The sequence below is a fragment of the Schistocerca serialis genome, chromosome 11 (assembly GCF_023864345.2).
Source record: "Schistocerca serialis cubense isolate TAMUIC-IGC-003099 chromosome 11, iqSchSeri2.2, whole genome shotgun sequence".
Lineage (NCBI taxonomy): Eukaryota > Metazoa > Arthropoda > Insecta > Orthoptera > Acrididae > Schistocerca > Schistocerca serialis.
The window spans coordinates 48,999,099-49,021,040 of NC_064648.1; the positions used below are offsets into that span (position 1 = coordinate 48,999,099).

Genomic DNA, 21,942 nt, shown 5'->3' on the forward strand with positions numbered 1-21,942 from the left:
GTAATTGGAAGAAGCGAAACTAAGAGCAAAATGCTCTGCCAAGCTGTTGGCAATTTCGTCAAAGTCTGTACAAACTGCTCCATTCAGTGAGAGCGCAGGGATGCTGACAGGGGTCCGATAGCCATAGAGGCGGCAGATCTTGGCCCAGACCTGCGATGGAGAGACATGGAAGGCCAATGGTGGACACATACCGCTCCCAGCACTCCTGCTTGCTTTGGCGGATAAGGCGGCGGGCCCACGCACGCAGCCGTTTGAAGGTGATGAGTTGTTCAATGCAGAAATGTAGGGATGTCGCTTGTGATGCTGTAGCGCCCGCCGGCGATCTTTAATCGCCTCAGCGATCTCAGGCGACCACCAAGGCACAGTCTGCCGCCGAGAGGTCCCAGAAGAACTGGGAATGGCTGATTCGGCGGCAGTAGCAATGCTGTTGGTGACTGAGTGAACCACCGCATCAATGTCGTCACTAGAGAGAGGCTCAATAGCGGCAGTGGAGGAGAACAAGTCCCAGTCAGCCTTATTCATAGCCCACCTGCAAGGGCGCAGAGAAGACTGACGCTGTGGCAGTGACAGAAAGATCGGAAAGTGGTCACTACCACACAGGTCGTCATGCACTCTCCATTGGACAGACGGTAAGAGGCTAGGGCTGCAGATCGAAAGGTCGATGGCGGAGTACGTGCCATTCGCCATGCTAAAGTGTGTGGAGGAACCATCATTTAAAAGCGAAAGATCGAGCTGTGCTAATAAATGCTCAATGGTGGCGCCTCGACCTGTCGCCACTGACCCACCCCACAGAGGGTTATGGGCGTTGAAGTCGCCCAGTAATAAGAAAGGTGGCGGCAATTGGGCTATCAGGGCAGCCAGGACATGCTGCGTGACAGCACCATCCAGTGGAAGGTAAAAACTGCAGACGGTAACAGCCTGTGGCGTCCACACCCGAACAGCGACAGCCTCTAAAGCTGTTTGTATAGGTACAAACTCGCTGTGAAGACAGTTAAGGACATATATGCAGACGCCACCAGACACCCTTTCATAAGCTGCCCGGTTCTTATAATAACCCCAATAGCCACGGAGGGTGGGGGTTCGCACTGCTGGAAACCAAGTTTCCTGAATAGCAATGCAAAAGAAAGGGTGACGGCTGATAAGTTGTCTGAGCTCAGCTAGATGGTGGAAGAAACCGCTGCAGTTCCACTGGAGAATGATATTGTCCATAGATGGGAAAGGCGTGAAGGGACTGGGGAGGCAGATTACGCCTCCTGGGCCCCTGCTCCTACTGAGTCACCACCTGTACAACAGCCGTCCATTGCGTCCGAGTGACTGGCGAGATCCAGGTCCTCAGCGGACGCCAGAATCTCCACCTCATCTTTGGACGCAGAGTTGGAAGGTGGCGGTGGGACAGGTGCCACCGCAATGTCAGGATGCTTGGGAGCCTTTTTCTTGGACTGCTTTGCGCACTGTGCCTTCGGTGGTTCTGGCTGGGAGGGCCTCACTGGGTCAGTCTCAGGGACTGAAGACGACCGTGACGCCCTACGACCAGCGACCGTTGGTTCTTTGAGATACTTGCTGGTGTCTGCTTTGGCACTGGGCAAAGCCTGGGATGGGAGGGCCCCAAGGGACCCCTTCCGGGCGAGAGGAGCCGAAGAAAGCTCACGCTTCTCCAGCTGGGAAGGGGAAACAGATGTCCCCGATGGTTGGGGTGGTGTTGCTCCTGAAGTAGATGGAGCAGGAGCAACAGGGAGTGAAGTGCCCCCCACAACCAAGGGGGCCGGTGAATTCTGACAAAGCTGAGGTCGAACTGTAGGTGACGACACGGTAGAGGTTCGAACTGGTGTTGCAGCAGTGGCATAGGTGGATGTCATGGGCACAGGATGTAGCCGCTCATATTTCCGCCTTGCCTCGGTGTAGGTCAGGCGGTCCAGGGTCTTATATTCCATTATCTTCCTTTCCTTCTGGAAGATCCTACAGTCCGGTGAGCAGGGGGAATGGTATTCTCCGCAGTTAACACAGATGGGAGGCAGAGCACATGGAGTATTGGGATGCGAAGGAAGTCCACAATCTTGACATGTGATGCCGGAAGTACAGCGAGATGACATGTGCCCGAACTTCCAGCATTTAAAACACCGCATCGGAGGAAGGATATATGGCTAACACATCACAACGGTAAACCATCACCTTGACCTTTTCGGGTAAAACATCACCTTCGAAGGCCAAGATGAAGGCACCGGTGGCTACCTGATTATCCCTCGGACCCCGATGGACGCGCCGGGTGAAGTGAACACCTCGTCGTTCTAGGTTGGCACGTAGTTCATCGGCGGACTGCAGAAGAAGATCCCTGTGGAATATAATACCCTGACCATGTTGAGACTCTTATGCGGCGTGATGCTAACGGAAACATCCCCCAACTTGTCACAATTGAGCAACCTCCGTGACTGGGCAGAGGATGCTGTTTTGATAAGTACTGAACCAGAGCGCATTTTGGACAAGCCCTCCACCTCCCTGAACTTGTCCTCTAAATGCTCCACAAAAAACTGGGGCTTGGTTGACATAAACAATTCCCCATCAACTCGCGTACACACGAGGTACCGGGCTGAATATTCTCCACTGCCTTCTTTAGCCATACGTTCCTCCCATGGAGTGGCCAGGGAAGGAAATGATCTTGGTTCGTATTCCTTGCCGTTGAGGTTAGACCTCGATCACTTAGAGACTGCTGGTGGAGGCCCACCAGCGAGAGATGATGTACCACGCTTCATTGCGGGTCATCCGCCCTGATGCCACCCACTCCAACCATGGGCTCTCCACACGGGCGCCACCCAGCCACAGCAAAGACCACTTGGCAGGATGGTCTTTGCCGGGAGTCCCGATGCCCCAGAGGGATATGCATCTACTCCTCGGCATACGTGGGGAGGTAGCAGCTCAGGCATCAGCAGTGCGATCCCTGTGTAGTCAGGGGGCTACCACCAAGAGGGTACATAACGACCCCACCACAACGGACTGGCTACCGTGCTGGATGTCGGGTGTCGAAATATTCATGTACATCACGAGGGCAAAGATGGAAGTGCACAATGGAGGGAATGTATGCTATCCGGAACACACTCCAGCGGATGTGGCCGGAAGCTCGATTGAAATCCAACTCCATCACAGTATCTCGTGTGCCAGATCTTAGGGCAAGATGGATTGAAGATGCACCACATAAGGCGTCCTTCCCCAAATGGTACGCATTAACGGAAAATTTGGAAAGGAAGTGGTCAAATCCCTTAGGGGACCATCATATTAAAGGCCGAAACAGATGAGACTCCTTTTAGTCGCCTGTTACGACAGGCAGGAATACCGCGGGCCTATTCTAACCCCCGAACCCGCAGGGGGAATTTTCAAAGTAACAAGTGGGGTACAACATCAGTGATTACAGTGCCAACCACATGACATGGTATTCCAGGCCACACAATCAGCAACACACTGTTCTTCACACTTGCTGTGGGAGCAGCACTCCATGCAGTGGACACTATCCCTGAACCTCTGGCCCTGGTGCCATGGAGACATCTTGTTTGACCTGTGATCTCTTGGGCTGCATATGAAGGCCAGTATGGCCTTTTGTATTTTCATGGTAAGTGGTCACCAACTACAATCCAGCCACTTTGACAACTACAGCTATGCCCTAGGACACCCTACAGATCACTGTTTTAACCAAACTCCTCATATGCACATCCCTGACTACTATGTGCAGCATTCTCATTTCTGCAAAACCCTTCTTGTGGAACAACACTACTACTGTTTCACTTACTGTCCTGTCTACTTGTGATGCCAATGCATCCCTTTCATTTGTTTAAAATGGCATAACATGAGTCCCTGTGACATTTAAGTCTTGGCCTGTTAGCTGTGAATCAGCTACACTCCTTTATATACTCTCTGAGCTGTCCTTAGCATGACAGTTTGGATCCTAGACCTGTATGCTTGTATAATCACCACACATTCCAGTGTCGGAAGAAGCTAACATTTCAGTGCCTGAAAAATCCTTTAAACCTTCAGAAAGTTTGTTTATGAACAATCAAACCAAGGGTGAGCCAGTACCTAACCTTCGCAAATGTGTGTTGAATGTTCCCCAATATTTGTCTAATTTCATTCTTGTGACATGTTTATCAATGTGAGCTTCTCCTTCCCTTAGCAAGGTCATAAAGCATATTTAAAAAAATTATCTTTCTTCTTCAGATCTGCCAGGACTCGCATGGTGAGGCCATACATGGCTTCAGCTATGTACAATCATTCACTAAAAGCTATAAGAGTTTTTCTATTAATGAAAATCTTATAATTAATGATATGAATATAATAGAGGGAAACATTCCACGTGGGAAAAATATAACTAAAAACAAAGATGATGTGCATGCCTGTGCCCGCCCACGCGTCCATCGACCCGCCAGCGCCCCCGTTCGGCAAGTCACAACACACGCATATCCATCCACACATATACAGACACAAGCAGACATATTTAAGGACAAAGAGTTTGGGCAGAGATGTCAGTTGAGGCGGAAGAGCAGAGGCAAAGATGATGTTGAATGACAGGTGAGGTATGAGTGGCGGCAACTTGAAATTAGCGGAGATTGAGGCCTGGTGGGTAATGGGAAGAGAGGATATATTGAAGAGCAAGTTCCCATCTCCAGAGTTCGGATAGGTTGGTGTTGGTGGGAAGTATCCAGATACCCCAAAAGTGCCCCACTTGTGACAGGATACTTTCCAGGACTGGACCAGACTCTGAATGTGGCTCTCCAGCAGGGATACGACTTCCTCAAATCCTGCCCTGAAATGAGATCCATCCTTCATGATATCCTCCCCACTCCACCAAGAGTGTCTTTCCACCGTCCACCTAACCTTCATAACCTGTTAGTTCATCCCTATGAAATCCCCAAACCACCTTCCCTACCCTCTGGCTCCTATCCTTGTAACTGCCCCCGGTGTAACACCTGTCCCATGCACCCTCCCACCACCACCTACTCCAGTCCTGTAACCCGAAAGGTGTACACGACCAAAGGCAGAGCCACGTGTGAAAGCACCCACGTGTTTTACCAACTGACCTGCCTACACTGTGATGCATTCTATGTGGGAATGACCAGCAACAAACTGTCCATTCGCATGAATGGACACAGGCAGACAGTGTTTGTTGGTAATGGGGATCACCCTGTGGCTAAACATGCCTTGGTGCACGGCCAGCACATCTTGGCACAGTGTTACACCGTCCGGGTTATCTGGATACTTCCCACCAACACCAACCTATCCGAACTCCGGAGATGGGAACTTGCTCTTCAATATATCCTCTCTTCCCGTTACCCACCAGGCCACAATCTCCGCTAATTTCAAGTTGCCGCCACTCATACATCACCTGTCATTCAACATCATCTTTGCCTCTGCACTTCCGCCTCGACTGACATCTCCACCCAAACTCTTTGTCTTTAAATATGTCTGCTTGTGTCTGTATATGTGTGGATGGATATGCGTGTGTGTGCGAGTGTATACCCGTCCTTTTTTCCCCCAAAGTAAGTCTTTCCGCTCCCGGGATTGGAATGGCTCCTTACCCTCTCTCTTAAAACCCACATCCTTTCGTCTTCCCCTCTCCTTCCCTCTTTCCTGGTGGGGTGACGGTTTGTTGCGAGGGCTTGAGTTTTTTTTGTGTGTGTGTGTGTGTATGTGTGTGCGTGTGTGTGTGTGTGTGTGTGTGTGTGTGTGTCTATCGACCTGCCAGTGCTTTCGTCAGTGGGTCGCATCATCTTTGTTTTCGGATATATATATAATAGAGGGAAACATTCCACGTGGGAAAAATATATCTACAAACAAAGATGATGTGACTTATCGAACAAAAGCGCTGGCAGGTCGATAGACACACAAACAAACACAAACATACACAAAAAATTCAAGCTTTCGTAACAAACTGTTGCCTCATCAGAAAAGAGGGAAGGAGAGGGAAAGACGAAAGGATGTGGGTTTTAAGGGGGAGGGTAAGGAGTCATTCCAATCCCGGGAGCGGAAAAAATTACCTTGGGGGAAAAAAGGACGGGTATACACTCGCACACACACACATTTCCATCCACACATATACAGACACACGCAAACATATTTAAAGACCATGCATCTTTAAATATATCTGTGTGTGTGTGTGTGTGTGTGTGTGTGTGTGTGTGTGTGTGTGTGTGTGGGCGAGAGAGAGAGTGTATATCCGTCTTTCTTTCCCCAAAGTTAAGTCTTTCTGCTCCCGGGATTGGAATGACTCCATACCCTCCCCCTTAAAACCCACATCCTTTCGTCTTTCCCTCCCCTTCCCTCTTTCCTGATGAGGCAACAGTTAGTTGCGAAAGCTTGAATTTTGTGTGTATGTTTGTGTTTGTTTGTGTGTCTATCAACCTGCCAGCGGTTTCGTCCGTAAGTCACATCATCTTTGTTTTTTGAAAATTTTATAAGTAATACAACAGGTACCACAGAAGCTGCCACAATATGTACAGGTTGTGGCCAACATATTGGGGCTGATCTAGAACCCCCAAATTTCATCTCTGTTTTTCAAATCCCAAAAAAATTTTAGGGCAAATTCAAGAATAACTATGATTCACACAAAAGATAAGAACAGCCAGTGTTCTTTTGAATTCTATTGATCAGAAGTTGTTGAAAGTAGGAATATTTCTCAAATTATCTACACTATTAGAACTTACACTTCATCTAAATGTGAATTTCGCGACCATCACAGACAACCATTATACAATGAAGTTGATAACAACAAGGGCTGCTGAGAACAGGATTATACCAGCCACTAGTCCCCTTCAATTTCTATTGAAAACAGACAGAATGTAAGAGGTGATATGAAAGTCTAGTGCAGGAGTACAAGAATACTCTACAATTACGAACAGCAACAAATTCCAGAGAACTGACAATCTGTGACAATTCCACTGCAATGCATCTTTTACTCTACACACTTAACAAAAGACTTGAATACATGCAATATATCAGAGATGTAAATACTTACAGTATTCTCAGTTATATTTAATTCAGGATCCTCCTTGATAAAATCAGTGGACAAAGATATTCCCAATGGATCTTCAACAGACTGAAACAAGAACACAATCTGTGAATTATAACAGCTTGCTTTCTTCTGTGTGTATATGACAGCTCTCAATATTCTTTTCTCATTAGTATCATCCCACTTTGAAGAGATTCTTATCAATTGGGAAGAGAGTGTGTCAGAATGCATTCAAATCAGTTCTATTGCCCCTGATTTTGCTATCAGCCATTGCGCAGTACTTATTTGGCATACTTTCACTTTCTATTCCTGTCACATAATCCACTCTGATTTCAGAGGCACTATGGCCTACTCTATTGGATGGTTGTACTCCCATATACAAATTTGATATACGTGTGTGGCAACATTTCAAAATTAAACTCAGATAATATAAAGATGCAAATAATCTTCCAACAGTAAACCCATAAACATGAGGAATTTTTGGTCATTAAGCAAATGAATGTGGCATTCCACACATTATCATCAAAATTACCCAAATTTAATGTTATTTACACAGCTTCTTGCCATATCATGATGTATTTTCAGTGCCTGCTCTTTAGGGAACAATGCAAATTTATGTCATGTGTACTGGAGGAAAATCATAAGGAATTCCACAGCAGGATTTCAGTAATGATGTAAATACTACAGTGAATAGTGACTGGGAACTCTAGAATATACACCCATCACGTCATAGTTCCACGTATGTTACAGCATTGTGACACAGAGGTGTAACAAGATTAACAATTACTTCCAAGAGGAAGTCTTCCTTGCTCCGTTTACACCAAATATGTACTTAAGGCATTCATTACATAGAATCACAATAAAAAATTAATGCAACAGTAATGGTTCATAAAGATATGCTTGTTACAAGTGCTGTTAAAATACTATTGGTAATACCCTACAAATAAAACATCTAACTAGAGTTTCTTACTACACTTCCTGCACAATACAGTGCTTGTGTGAAAACTTACATTATGCTCAGATCCAGCAGCACGGTGTTTCAGTTCGGGGTCTTGCTTTATGCAAACACTAGAGTCGCAGGCCTTTAATGGGTCTTCAAGAAACTGAAAAACCAAGAAAGAGACGTATCAGGGCATCTGTCTCTTGTTCCTACATGACACTGTCATACAGGGGGAGAGAGGAGGACGAGACAGGACGGTGGTGGTGGGGAGGGCGGAACGGGAGACAGGGCGTGAGAGCGGGGAGACAGGGCGTGAGAGCGGGGAGACAGGGCGTGAGAGCGGGGAGACAGGGCGTGAGAGCGGGGAGACAGGGCGTGAGAGCGGGGAGACAGGGCGTGAGAGCGGGGAGACAGGGCGTGAGAGCGGGAAGACAGGGTGTGGAGAGGGTGGGAGACTGGGCATGGGGGCGGGGTAGTGGGAGACGGGGCATGGGGGGGGTGAAAGACGGGGAGTGGAGGGGGTAGTGGGAGACGGGGTTGGGAGACGGGACGTGAGGCGGCGCGTGGGGGCGGCGAGGCGGCGCGTGGGGGCGGCGGCGGGGAGGCGGCGCGTGGGGGCGACGGCGGGGAGGCGGCGCGTGGGGGCGACGGAGGGGAGGCGGGGCGTGGGGGCGACGGAGGGGAGGCGGGGCGTGGGGGCAGGGAGACGGGGCGTGGGGGCAGGGAGACGGGGCGTGGGGGCAGGGAGACGGGGCGTGGGGGCAGGGAGACGGGGCGTGGGGGCAGGGAGACGGGGCGTGGGGGCAGGGAGACGGGGCGTGGGGGCAGGGAGACGGGGCGTGGGGGCAGGGAGACGGGGCGTGGGGGCAGGGAGACGGGGCGTGGGGGCAGGGAGACGGGGCGTGGGGGCAGGGAGACGGGGCGTGGGGGCAGGGAGACGGGGCGTGGGGGCAGGGAGACGGGGCGTGGGGGCAGGGAGACGGGGCGTGGGGGCAGGGAGACGGGGCGTGGGGGCAGGGAGACGGGGCGTGGGGGCAGGGAGACGGGGCGTGGGGGCAGGGAGACGGGGCGTGGGGGCAGGGAGACGGGGCGTGGGGGCAGGGAGACGGGGCGTGGGGGCAGGGAGACGGGGCGTGGGGGCAGGGAGACGGGGCGTGGGGGCAGGGAGACGGGGCGTGGGGGCAGGGAGACGGGGCGTGGGGGCAGGGAGACGGGGCGTGGGGGCAGGGAGACGGGGCGTGGGGGCAGGGAGACGGGGCGTGGGGGCAGGGAGACGGGGCGTGGGGGCAGGGAGACGGGGCGTGGGGGCAGGGAGAAGGGGCGTGGGGGCAGGGAGACGGGGCGTGGGGGCAGGGAGACGGGGCGTGGGGGCAGGGAGACGGGGCGTGGGGGCAGGAAGACAGGGTGGGCGGGAGAGAGGGTGGGGGTAGAGAAGGGGGAGAAAAGGGGAGTTTCTTATCATCTATTTACACTAAGTGACATGCGTATAACATATCCAGTCAGCAAAATCTTACATGAGCATATCTTGGGCGTTGGGCAATGGCAAACGCTAAATTATATTCGACGTTCATCATAATGCGATCATAATGATGATGCTATGACATATTAGAAAGTAACTTTTTATTCCAACATTGGACCATGTTACGACTGGCATGAGAGAGCATTTTGCTGAAGAAGATATTTATCATTTTAAATTCAACATCCTTTTTCCATCACAATTACTGGAACATGATGCTTATGATCTTGCGCACAAACTAAATCAGTGCTTAACCGAACTATTGTATTTTGAAGACTCACATTTTGTGATTAAAAAGAGACTAATGGGACAGTCTCTTCAATACCAGCAACGAGCATAAATGCTCTTAATGATTGCGTTTTTGTTATGCAAGCATTGTTTCTCTATCCTGTATCTGACTATCCTACTTTGCACACGCTGTACAAAATATTTGTCTACCTGCATCTATTGCTGCAGTAGAAAGAAGTTTATCAACACCGCGGTGTACAAAGACATGGCTCAGGTCAACAGTGAAGGAGGATTGACTTAATGGCTTAGCTCTGTTGGACACTCACCCTGACATTGCTAGTCATGCTGACAATGTAATTAACCAATTTGTCAGGAAGAGTAGGTGCATAGAATTCATCATTTAAAGTACAGAACCACAACTATAACTTTTTTATATCATGTATATGTGTATAACCAGTTTAAATAAAACTTTCTTACACGTTCCATATGACTTCATTAGCTTTTATTACAGTAAAAGTAAAGGTAGCTCAAGGTATCTTTAGTGAGCCATCCTTGAGGTTTTTCTGTATCTGCCACTGTCTCATATGAGATATGGTGTAAGTTCTATTGGCCAGCTGTGAACTGAGGCTCGTGTACAACAACAAAATCTGTTGGTTGGGCTCAGAGGACATCCTAGGCTCACTTTTTGGCTGTTGGCTGAAGAGGCAATGAACATTTGTAAGTGAGGCAAGAGAACATCTTTGTAGAGTCAAGCTGTGGATGAACTACTATCACCTAATTTTGAGCAGAGTTTAAGACTCAGATCAGACCTTTCATTAGTTTTGTGACCTCCACTACATACTCTCTGGAAAATGGTAGGGTCCCTATGTAGCAACAATGAGTAACTTACAGAGATGTAATCTCACATTTACAAAACTGTAATGCATAGATTCGTGCAGTCTATTACAGAGTTGTCTTTTGTTTGTTTTGAATGGCCAGCAACTGCTTGTCTCAGGGGCTCAAACTGCAGTATGTGACAGAAGCATAGAACAGTAGGGGATGCATAATTACCTACTGAAAGTTAAGCATATTTTATTCAAACCAGTAGAAAATACAAGGTATCGGTAGTCAATCAGTTAATGCTCCCAGTATGCACTGTTGCCCCTTTCAGATGCATTGATGAAGCTGCACAATGAGTGAGTGTTAACCATAATGGCACAGTGAGAGGAGGAATATCACACTGGCTGAATGTTTGTCCCCATTGTTGTAGGTTGATCCCAGCAAGCAAAATTATACCATATTGTGACAATTGTTTTTACCACGAAATGATCACAAACAGGGAATGCTGATATTACACATTCATGTCCACAACGCTGGACAAATGAACTGCAGTATGGAAAACATGTTCAGATTGTTCGAACAGGATGTGATGATACATCGACATATCCGAAAGAATGGACACCACATATATAATTAAGGTGATGTCAGCCAATGATCCTTTCAGTGCTGATGCACAGCACACTACCTCTTACAGGAACCAGTGAGACACCATGTGTAAGGAGGATCATGAGCATGAGCACTGCATCAGTGGTGAGTAAGTTCAGAATTTGGGTATGACAGGAAGCATGCTAGAGTAGACCACGCAGATGTGGCTACCACTGTGTCCAGATGGCATAGTCGTCACTGCAACTGCCCAGTTCACATGAGACTCGGGTTCAATTCCTGGTCCAGCACAAATTTTCAACCATCCCCATTGACGTAAATTAATGCCCACAGACAACTAGTGTCTCTACCTCCTTTGTCCCTGAGTCATTGTGGCTGCAGCATCAAAATGCTGTCTGTCCCCTTGGACATGTCCAAAAGAACAGACAATACATACATATTTGACATGTTGAGATTAGATATGAATAAAAATTTATTTTCCAGTGATAGAGATTCCTTCCATTTATGTTTAACCAAAAATATGTAACTTTACCTCGGGCTAACTTTCATGACCTTCTTTAGTCAACAATCCCTGCTCCTTGAATGTAGCATTATTGAGCAGCCAAATTCTGCCTGAAATAACACCCATAGCACTCAAAATCAATTAGCATGTATGCATTAGGTTACCGTTACTTGAAACAAAGGTGAAGCCCGTACATTATTTGACTGCTAACAATACCCTGATTTAATCAGGGTTGTTTCAGAATCAAGTTACATATGAAGGGCTTATTTCAATAGTGGTACAAGTCCATTTTTGTTCATCTTGAGATACAGAGTCCTAAAGTTAAATGAGTGCTGCAAAATCTGCAGTTGAGATACCACTAATATATTCAAGCATATGGGTTCTTGCTAGACACGAACCTTTCTTTCTCTTTGTTTGGATCATTAATTTCAGAAGCATTATAGGCAGATAAGTGGAGGTAATGGACTTGTACCACTATTGAAATAAGCCCTTCATATGTAGCTCTCTCTCTCTGTCTCTCTCTCCCTCTCTCGTTTTATGATTACATTCCTTCCATGCTTTTGTAGTAAAGAGGTGCAATCCCATATTTTAGTAACTTTAAAGTGTATTCATGGTCTGTTGCACAGATCTTAATTCTTTTGAATGAAAAGCTACACAGTGCAATAATGCATTAGCCTCCACTGGTGAAACATCAGAACAATAGCAAGCGACATATATAGCTTTCTCTGTGTGTTTTACTGTTAATTCTTGAATAGTAGTACTGGAATGGATATAATGTGTGCACACTGTGTGCAGATGGAGGAGCTGTCCTCAGTTCAACAACAGCTGAAGATGCGTTTTGCCATATTCAGCAGCATTCAGGCTGCTGCCTATTGTAGTAGTGGGGGCCGAGAATCTGGCTCATCACATAGGATGCCTAAGGTGTCACCTATTTTGCCCACTGGCTCTGTTGTCAAGACACCTTGTGGTGTACCCAATGTGGCTGAGTTGTCCTCACCAAATGGTGAGGGATGGGTCGTAACAGCGCTGTTTGAGGCAGAGAGTGATGTGGAGGCTGCCTCACCCATTGACCCTGTGAGTGGACTGGCAGGTGTTCATTCATCAGGGTCCAGACAGGTCCAAGTAGAGAGAAGTTTTCTAGTTAATCAGGACCTCCAACATCAAACGCATTATGGAGCTCCTTAGGGAAATGGCATCCAGGACTGGAAATGAATCCTATGCGTACTGAATATGTCTGCCATGGAGCCTCATCTGAGATGTGGAAAATGTCCTGCCTGTGGCTACGAAACACACAGGGTGTGGCTGTCTACAAGTTGTGGCTGATGTTGGTGCCAATGATACCCATCGTTTGGGTTCTGAGGCCACCTTCAGTTTATATTGAGAGATAGCAGAAATGGCGAAGAGCCCTTGTGTCACACATGAGTGCATGCAGCGCACACAGTTTGTATCAGCATTCCCAGAATTGATTCACGTCCATTGGTTTGGCGTGAGTGGAGGGTGTCAACCAAAGGCTTCATCGATTCTCTGACTGCCCAAACTGCAGACTGCTGGAAATGCATTATGAGGTGGAGAATTGTAGAAATACTTGATGGGTCAGTGGTGCACTACACAAAGCAAGTGTTTTTTGGGCTAGGCAGTTGTTTGAGGTCCTCTGATGAATGCACGCTAGTCAGACTGCATACAAAGTAAAGACCATACTACCATCAACATGTTAACAGTAAATTCTTGATGTATTTGTAGTTCCTAAATGTAATGCCCTCCAAGAAAGCTGTTATGTTCAAAATACATTTGGACCAAAGCTGACTGAAACATTGAGCAGAAACCCTTGAAATATTTAGCAAGCCATGGAATGTACACTGAAGAGACAGATGACACACCTGTGGGATGGTAGCATCAGAAGAGTGGAGGGGAGACGAAGGGCAAGAATGAATATGGGTCAAATTTGTGCAATAAATGAAAGCGCATGCTATTGGTGGTAACCCCCAAACAGTAGTGAAAGTAGGATTTTCAGACTCAATATTATTATTATATTGCCAACATATATAACTATACTTAAAATACTTTTTGCCACAAATAAGTAGGCAGTTATGCAAACATTCATTTTCATTCCATATGTTTTGTGGATTAGATATGACTGTTGGACACCATCACTAGAAAAGGTACTTGTATAGTTTACAATTTGGTAATGGCAGGTACATCACACCTATCCATTTGTACCATTCAGTTCTAATGTATCTTACTGTTTTCACGTAATTTAAGGCATAAAGTAATGACTAACTGCATAGCAGAAGTAGTAAGTCATTGAAAGGCACATCAACTTTGCTAGCTTTCCCACAGATACTGCTTCAGAACTATGGTCTCATTTTACAGGCTGACTACATTGTGGCAGCACTGTGGAGAAGCAGACTAAACAGTTTCACATGATCAGTAATTATGGGATCCATTTCCATTTTTGCAGATGAATTGATTTTTTTTTTCAAGAGCCGTCATACAGGATCACAAAATCATTCAAGAAGATTTTTGCACCAACTAGGTATGTCTGTAGTTTTGCACATATTTCCTGTGACTTTTCTTACAAGCTGGAATGACCTTTGCCTGTTTCTACACATGTGCAAACCACTGTTCCATAAATGAACAATTCGGATGGCAGAAAGGTGTCAGTTCAGCACCGTTTTTTGTGTAACTGAATATGCTAACTACACTTTATGGTCATGTGACCTCTGGTGTGTTCATCATCTACTTTTGGAGTGCATTCCATATGGAATTATAAGGATTATAGCTCTGGACTTTACTGCAAAATGCTTCTGCCTTTTTCTAGTACTTGGTGGCTCAATGGGTAATTGTGACACTGCAAATCCAAAGGTCCTTGATCATTGAACAGCAGGTACTTTGTAACTAGTTGGGTAAATCAGTTCAGATGTGGAAAGAGGGTAACAGCACATGGTAGTCAGTAGGACTGTGTGTAGTAGAGAACTCCGGTGTTTAAAACCTCCAGGCTGATGACAGCTTTACCTCTAGTTTGTATTTATGTTTACCGTTCTGTCATGTATTCTCTTCATGATACAAGCAGATGAATGATCCTTGGCTCTGTCACATATGCCAGTTAACAACTTATTAGCCTTACGAACAGGCTTACCAAACTTATAAAGCTTGAGAATGCATTTCACATGGAATCTGCAGATTGATTACCTTCTTTCTTGCTGCTGTGCTTGTACGTTTGCATTAAAACTGTGCAAGCCACCAAGCGGTGCATTGTGGATGGCATCTATTACCACAGGTTGGGTGGTTGGTTGGTTTTTGGGGAAGGAGACCAGACAGCCTGGTCATCGGTCTCATCGGATTAGGGAAGGATTGGGAGGGAAGTCGGCCGTGCCCTTTCAGAGGAACCATCCCGGCATTTGCCTGGGAAATTACGGAAAACCTAAATCAGGATGGCCGGACGCGGGATTGAACCGTCGTATTACCACAGCAACAACAATTACTACTACTAGGCACTTCTATGGTGTTCTATATATAGTGTCCCTTACAAATGAACCACAGTTTTCAAAATACAAAAAAAGTTGATTATTCCCCGTCCTACTACCATCCTTATGTGCTTGTTCCACTTTATATCACTTCGCAATGTTATGGTTGAAATGGCTCTGAGCACTATGGGACTTAACTTCTGAGGTCATCAGTCCCCTAGAACTTAGAACTACTTAAACCTAACTAACCCAAGGACATCACACACATCCATGCCCAAGGCAGTATTCGAACCTGCAACCGTAGTAGTCGTACGGCTCCAGACTGTAGCGCCTAGAACCGCTCGGCCATTTCGACCGGCCCCTGCAATGTTATACCTAAACATTTCATTGACCAGACTGTCAATCTGTAGAGTACTGATGTTGTATACAACATTATGGGATTGTTTTTCCTACTCATCTGCAGTTACTTGAATATTTCTGCATCTGCCATTCATCACACCACATAAAAAGTTTGTCCAAGTCATTTTGTATCCTCGTAGTCACTTAGTGATGATCCTTCCCCACACACAATGCCATTAGCAAACAGGCACAGAATGCTGCTCATCAGATCATTTCATATATAGATATGGCACCATTCTCTGTGGCACTATTGATGATACTCTTGTCTCTGAAAAAACAGTTGCTGTTGAGATCAAAGTACTGGCCTCTGTTACTTGAGAGGTATTTGCACCATTCATATATCGGGGAACCTATTCCATATGCTCATACCTCTATTTACACTATGCAGTGGTGCACTGTTCAAATGCTTTCTGGAAATATAGGAATGTGGAATCTAGCCTGTTGCCCATCATCCATGGTTCACAGTATGTAATTTGATAGAAGACCAAGATGAGTATTGCACAAAATCAATGCTGATTTGTGGATAAAAACTTTTCTGTCTTAAAGAAATTAATTTTATTTGAACTGAGGATATGTTCAGGAACTCTGGAGCAAATAATCATTATGATATTGTTCTGTAATTTTGCAGGTACATTCTTTTACCATTCTTATATACAGAAGCCACCTGAACTTTTTCCCAGCTGCCTGAGTCTTTGCACTAGGCGAGAGATTTGCAATAAATGCAAGCTAAGTATGAGGAAAATGCAGTAGAGTACTCTCTGGACATATGATTTGTGATCCTGTTTGGACATGGCAACTATTATGTTTTCAACTCTTCCAGTTGCTTCTCTACTCCAGGGATCCTATTACTATGTTCCTAATACAGGAGTCTGTGTGACAGTGAAACAACAATATGTATGATCCTCCTGCACAAACTTGATAACTAAATACAGAGAGGGGTTAGTGACCACCTTCTGCTTTCCTCCAAAGCCACACCAGACTGGTCAATGACTGCCTGGATAGAAGTCTTTGTCCAGAAATGTCTCATGTTCTCTGTAAAATCTGTTGCTCATGTATGATGGTGGTAGTTGTAAGCTTCACGCATAGATCTTTTTACAGACAGAAGAATTTCCATTAGCACTTGCCTGTCACCACTGTGCATACTGTTTTGAACTGAGAGTACAACAGTCTGCTTCCTCAGTGTTTCCCCAATTCTGACATTAAACCACAGTGGGTCTTTCCTGTCTGTAATCCAGTTACTCACCACATACTTATTCAGCATGTGATTCACAGTCCATTTAGTGTTTTTCCATCTTTCTCTATGTAAATCATATTGGAAGTAAATGACATTATCATTGTTTAAATGGGATGTTAACAACTACTTACCTGCTCTTTCTAGCAAATCTATTCACCTAGCCCTCTTAAAGGATTCATTAACTTCATTTACCATCCAGAAAGAGATTTTCACTCTGCAGCGGAGTGTGCGCTGATATAAAACTTCCTGGCAGATTAAAACTGTGTGCCGGACCGAGACTCGAACTCAGGACCTTTGCCTTTCGCAGGCAAGTGCTCTACCATCTGAACTACCCAAGCACCACTCAGGCCCCATCCTCTCAGCTTTACTTCTGCCAGTACTTCGTCTCCTACTTTCCAAGCTTTACAGAAGCTCTCCTGCGAACCTTGCAGAAGTAAAGCTGTGAGGATGGGGCGTGAGTCGTGCTTGGGTAGCTCAGATGGTAGAGTACTTGCCCGTGAAAGGCAAAGGTCCCGAGTTCAAGTCTCAGTCCGGCACACAGTTTTAATCTGCCAGGAAGTTTCATTTACCACTGTCGCTGTGCTGGCATCATGATCACTAGCCCCTCTCTGTACTAATACCATCTGTAAGGACAAGCCTGTTTATAGTTGCAGTATTTCAACTATTTCAATTTCGTGTGGGCTGTTAAACTAGCAGCTTGCGACAGCTTTCAGAAAACTGTTCTAAAGTACTTCACAAGACTGCCTGTCCATACCACTTGCAATGTATGCACAGACATCTTAGTCTCTACTCAGAAGGTTAGGATCACCTACTTTTTCTGCACTACTTTGTGTAGATATTCCTTCAATGATTCTGTAACTGTCACAGCAGTATCACATGGCGAATAAAAACATCCAATGCTGGAGTTCACATACACAGAACCATTAAGGGAACTACTCATTAAAACAGGAAATCATAGCTTGAGTCTTGGGACTTGGTACCAATTTTCATATAACTCCATCAATGCTATCTCATTTAATTTTTATTTGCACTTATAATGTAAAGAAGCAATTCTACAAACTCACAAGCTAAACTACTTCACCTGCTCAAATACAATGTTTAAATCCATATGGGTAAAGTGTAACAAAATATTCTATTTTACCGGTTTCCTCGTTTTCAACCTGGAGCATACTGTAATACTGTAACCCTTGTTATCTTTACCCTAAAGTAAAAACAGGACTGTTAAAGTGAATATACACACAATTGATTACCATCTCATTATTTTCACCACAGCTAAACAAGATTACTTCCATGTAGTCATATAAATTCTAAAATTACCTCTTTATTCACACTCTCCTCCAACTCTTCTTTTACATTCATGCTGCATGGATAATCTTGGGCCTGTGGCAAAAATAACAAACTGTAATAAGTACTTTTAAGCAGTCACAGTCCTCCCATATTATATAAAATGTATCACACAGATACACCTCAACCATCACACTACTTTATAACTAAACAGTAGTTATTGTTAAGTGTTCTCTTTTGAGTTCAAAATTCTGAGTGACAATTTCACTATGGTATACTTCAATGGGAGGTAGCAAAAAATTGTAAGACTGATTAATGACAACACCTTTGAAAATTCATTATGATCTTTCATTTCAGCCTTCTCCTTATGCTATTGTTTTCAATCATATTTCTAGCTTCATTATCTACATATGCATATAATGGCAGTGTAATGAAGTAAAATAACACAGCTACTACCTGAAACAATGACTTCAATGTTGTCCATAAAATCAATGTTGTTCATATCAAATTACAATACAGTTTACACCAACCGTGTGGGGGAGCAGAAACTGGACTGTCAAGTGCCACATCACTCATACTACTTTTATGATCAGAATAATAAAATGTCTAGAACATTTACATCAAAACCTTGTTGCACTGAATGCTTATTTATGATAAAATTATTAAACACACACACCCTACGTTGGCACACTACTTAATACTATTCTAACTTCATGAATTCCTTTTGGCGGGACAAGCACGTTTCTAACAGAACAAAAAGAGAGAGTAGGCTATAGGCTACACCAGTCCTATTCTGTGGATCTGAACTATGGGTTTTACTTGCTGACCTCAAAAGAAGACAAAGTTCTGGAAAGTTTATTTATGGAACAGCACCAGCATATCAAGACTGAAAAACCCATAATGTCAAAGGAAGTGCTGGAATGAAAACAAATGAAACAGTGATAGCATAGGAAGAAAATCATTAAACTGATATTGGGATCTGTTGAGGATGTTGGATAATTAGCAGCCAAAGAATAATTTTTTATTGAAAATCATCGTACTGATAGAAACAAAGTAGACCACTTAACTTTCAGAAAGAGTATATCGACAAAATAATGAAGCAAAATGATGTACGCAAAGAAGATGCCTTGAAGAGAGATGCTGGGCAAAAGATAGAAAGAATACAGCAACATCTTATTAATTGATCTTTGTATTAATTAACTGCCTACAATAATACTAATATATTAGTACAAATAATGATCATTATGATTTTATTATTATTACTATCTGAGGCATGGCGGGCTACCTCTTTGAATTCCCATCCTGCATCTGGTGATGTCACTTCTTTGGCTTGGAGCTTGGGGCGCCATGGGGCACGATAAGAGCTACGCAGGGTACGTCGACAGTATTTGCCATTCAGCCACAATTGACAGAATGGAGTGACTAATAGTCCTTCAGACGTTCTGTCAAGTTAATAATTGCAGGCACAGGTGTTAATGAAAGACAGTACATTGGTGTGGTCTTGGCTATCTGTATTTGCTACTTGTTCTTCTCTGTGGAAGTCACATTATACAACAAGCTTTCTCATCTGAAAAACTGCCCGATTTCAGTTGTGTTGCATGACTTAATACCTTGTGGCATTGCCTTGGAAGGGGTTAGGGCAGTGTCTAGCAACTAGACAAGCTTGTTATTGCTATTCAATTCCCCATGTTTAGCAGTGGATTCGATGATTTGGTATTCCTGAATACTGTTTTAAGCGTGACCATGTTTAGCCTTAGACCGAGTTATTGATGAGAATCATCTGACGAGTCCATTGATCTACCCAACTATCGTGGCCGTGCAGTTGTATTAAGTGAGAATGACAGTGGAATTTAGATGCTCCTTAGTCTGCTCCAGTTTTCTACTGTTGTGGCACACTTTGATTGTTTTGGACTTGGACTCAGGGCATGCTTATCATGCTGTGGCTGTTAACATTGCCTCTGTATATCAGCCTCAGGGAATTCACCACTGCCAGCTACCGATAGGCTGCCTTCACTCAAGTTGCGTAAATCATTTTCGAAATTTGTACTGAAATTTTGTACATTTTGATTTTTGGGGGTTTGTTGGTTCGAGTGCCTTTGCTGTACATACTGTCGAGCACTGTTAGAATGGTCACATGCTGATCATCTCTATGTGAATCACACGTCACATTCAGATGTCATCCAGACTTGTGAAAATATAGCCTGTTGGTAAGTAACAGGCACATTTGACGCTCAGAGACTGGAACAAGCAAAAGTGTGTAAAACCACCAAGTGTTACTGAGCTCTGAATGTTTTTCGTGTTCGTTCACTGGCCATTTGTGAGGTGGAGAGTGAAAGAAATTTATTCCATCTCAGGGTGAGTTACTGCTTACCAGATTTAATTGTTCAAGTGTTTGTTATTTTGAAGTTGTCATGAAGTGAGCTTTTCTCACCTGTTATTTATTTACTGCTACAAGTAGGTTCTGATTACTAATTACTGGTTCTCCTTTTTAAAGGGTGTTCTTGAGCTGCTATGCATGCACATTCACATACTGAATCACTTAGGGATTTTCTACAGTATGCCTTAATAGAATTTTCACTGTGTCTGAAGCCAGTTACATCGATCTGTGCACGCTCATTCTCTTTTTAATTACTTAACTGCTCACTGGTGCAAGATTTAGAAACTTGCTCTGTCTGTCTGCCTGAAGGTACTCTAGAAATCAGTGCACCTGTTTACTTTATTAAATTATCTAGATGCACTTGGAGGTGTATTTTAAGAATTTCCTTTTTCTAGGGGTCCCGAGGCAGCTATAAATTGCTCTGTCTTCCAGTATAGCTATTCAGTTTTAACCTTTGAGATGAGTTATGCTTCTGTGTTGTCTTAAAGAGCCATCTGTTTCCAGATAATTATTTGTTGAAGCATTTTCTCATTTGCGGTTTGTGAAGATGGAAATTTTGAATCTAAAATCTAAGAATTGGTGTCAGACACAGCTTTAGTCAACTATTGCTTTATTTAAATTGTCACTAAACTAAGGTGTGTAATGTCTTAAATTTGAAAGTTTGGATTGGTGTTTGTAATCCTGCTAATGTATCTGACTAGTTATTTTTCTTAAATAAAAACATTTTAATAAACAATGGAGACTCATGTGAACCCCAATCCATCCAGTCCTTCCACTTAATTTCCCCTTTTCCGCTGGATGTTTGGTTGGTAACAGACAATCGTTATTTTCCTGGAAGTAAAGAGGGAAGGTGTCATACTGTCATTCACCACGAGGTGTGTGTTTGCAGGTATCCACTGCAGAACATGGGGTCCCACAACTGTCCCAGTTTGTCCTCATTCAAAAATCAACAGTTTATCTATGAATTAAAAGTTTGTCAGCTTCCATGTAAGGGCGGTGTGCCCAACTTGTGGACGACCCCTTGGTGATTAGTACCAACTGCACCATGGAGGTATTGTTGCACTAGCCGCCTGAGCTCTGGCCATGACAATCTTGTGTCAGAATGTAGTGTGTTTAGAAAGCCCCATCATAAGCAAATCCATATAATTCAGGCACAATTGATCCATTGGGATAATCACTTGTGGGGTATTGCACAATGTAATCTCTATTCTGAGCAGATTACATTAGCTCAGCAGTTACAGGGACAGCTGCCTTTATTTAGACAAATTAGGAGCAATAGGTGGTGAACAAGATTCTCCCACCGACATATAACTGCTGGAAGTAGTAGGAATGCTACGGACACCTTTAAGGACCTCAGGAGAATTCATTTGGGAAATTACCATACCAAATAATGTTACTGCTGCAAGCTATAATGGAACTTTCAATGTAGAATTTAAAGACAGGTAAAATCCATCATATGGATCATGGTCAAATTTATGTTTCATGCTGACACTTCGGCCATCACTGACAATGTTGTTGTTCAGACGCTGTACCCCCTGTGTTAAGCCATGTTTTCAATCGAATTTTACATGAAAGTGCAACATCAAGG

The 21,942-nt window shown here is 44.6% G+C and overlaps 1 protein-coding gene across 9 annotated transcripts in view; it reads right to left on the reverse strand.

The window, feature by feature from the left end:
- Positions 1-21,942, reverse strand: part of LOC126427081 (zinc finger protein 99-like) — a 141,063-nt gene that overhangs the window by 105,286 nt on the left and 13,835 nt on the right. For 5 of the 9 annotated variants that reach the window (XM_050089255.1, XM_050089254.1, XM_050089252.1 and 2 more), the window contains 3 exons: positions 18,011-18,073; positions 7,999-8,091; positions 6,995-7,075 (listed from right to left, as the gene is read on the reverse strand). In XM_050089255.1, coding sequence (XP_049945212.1) covers positions 6,995-7,075; positions 7,999-8,091; positions 18,011-18,073 — 237 coding nt within the window. Of the gene's footprint in view, positions 1-6,994; positions 7,076-7,998; positions 8,092-18,010; positions 18,074-21,942 lie in introns of those variants that run through there. The other 4 variants (XM_050089256.1, XM_050089259.1, XM_050089257.1 and 1 more) reach the window with 4 other exon arrangements.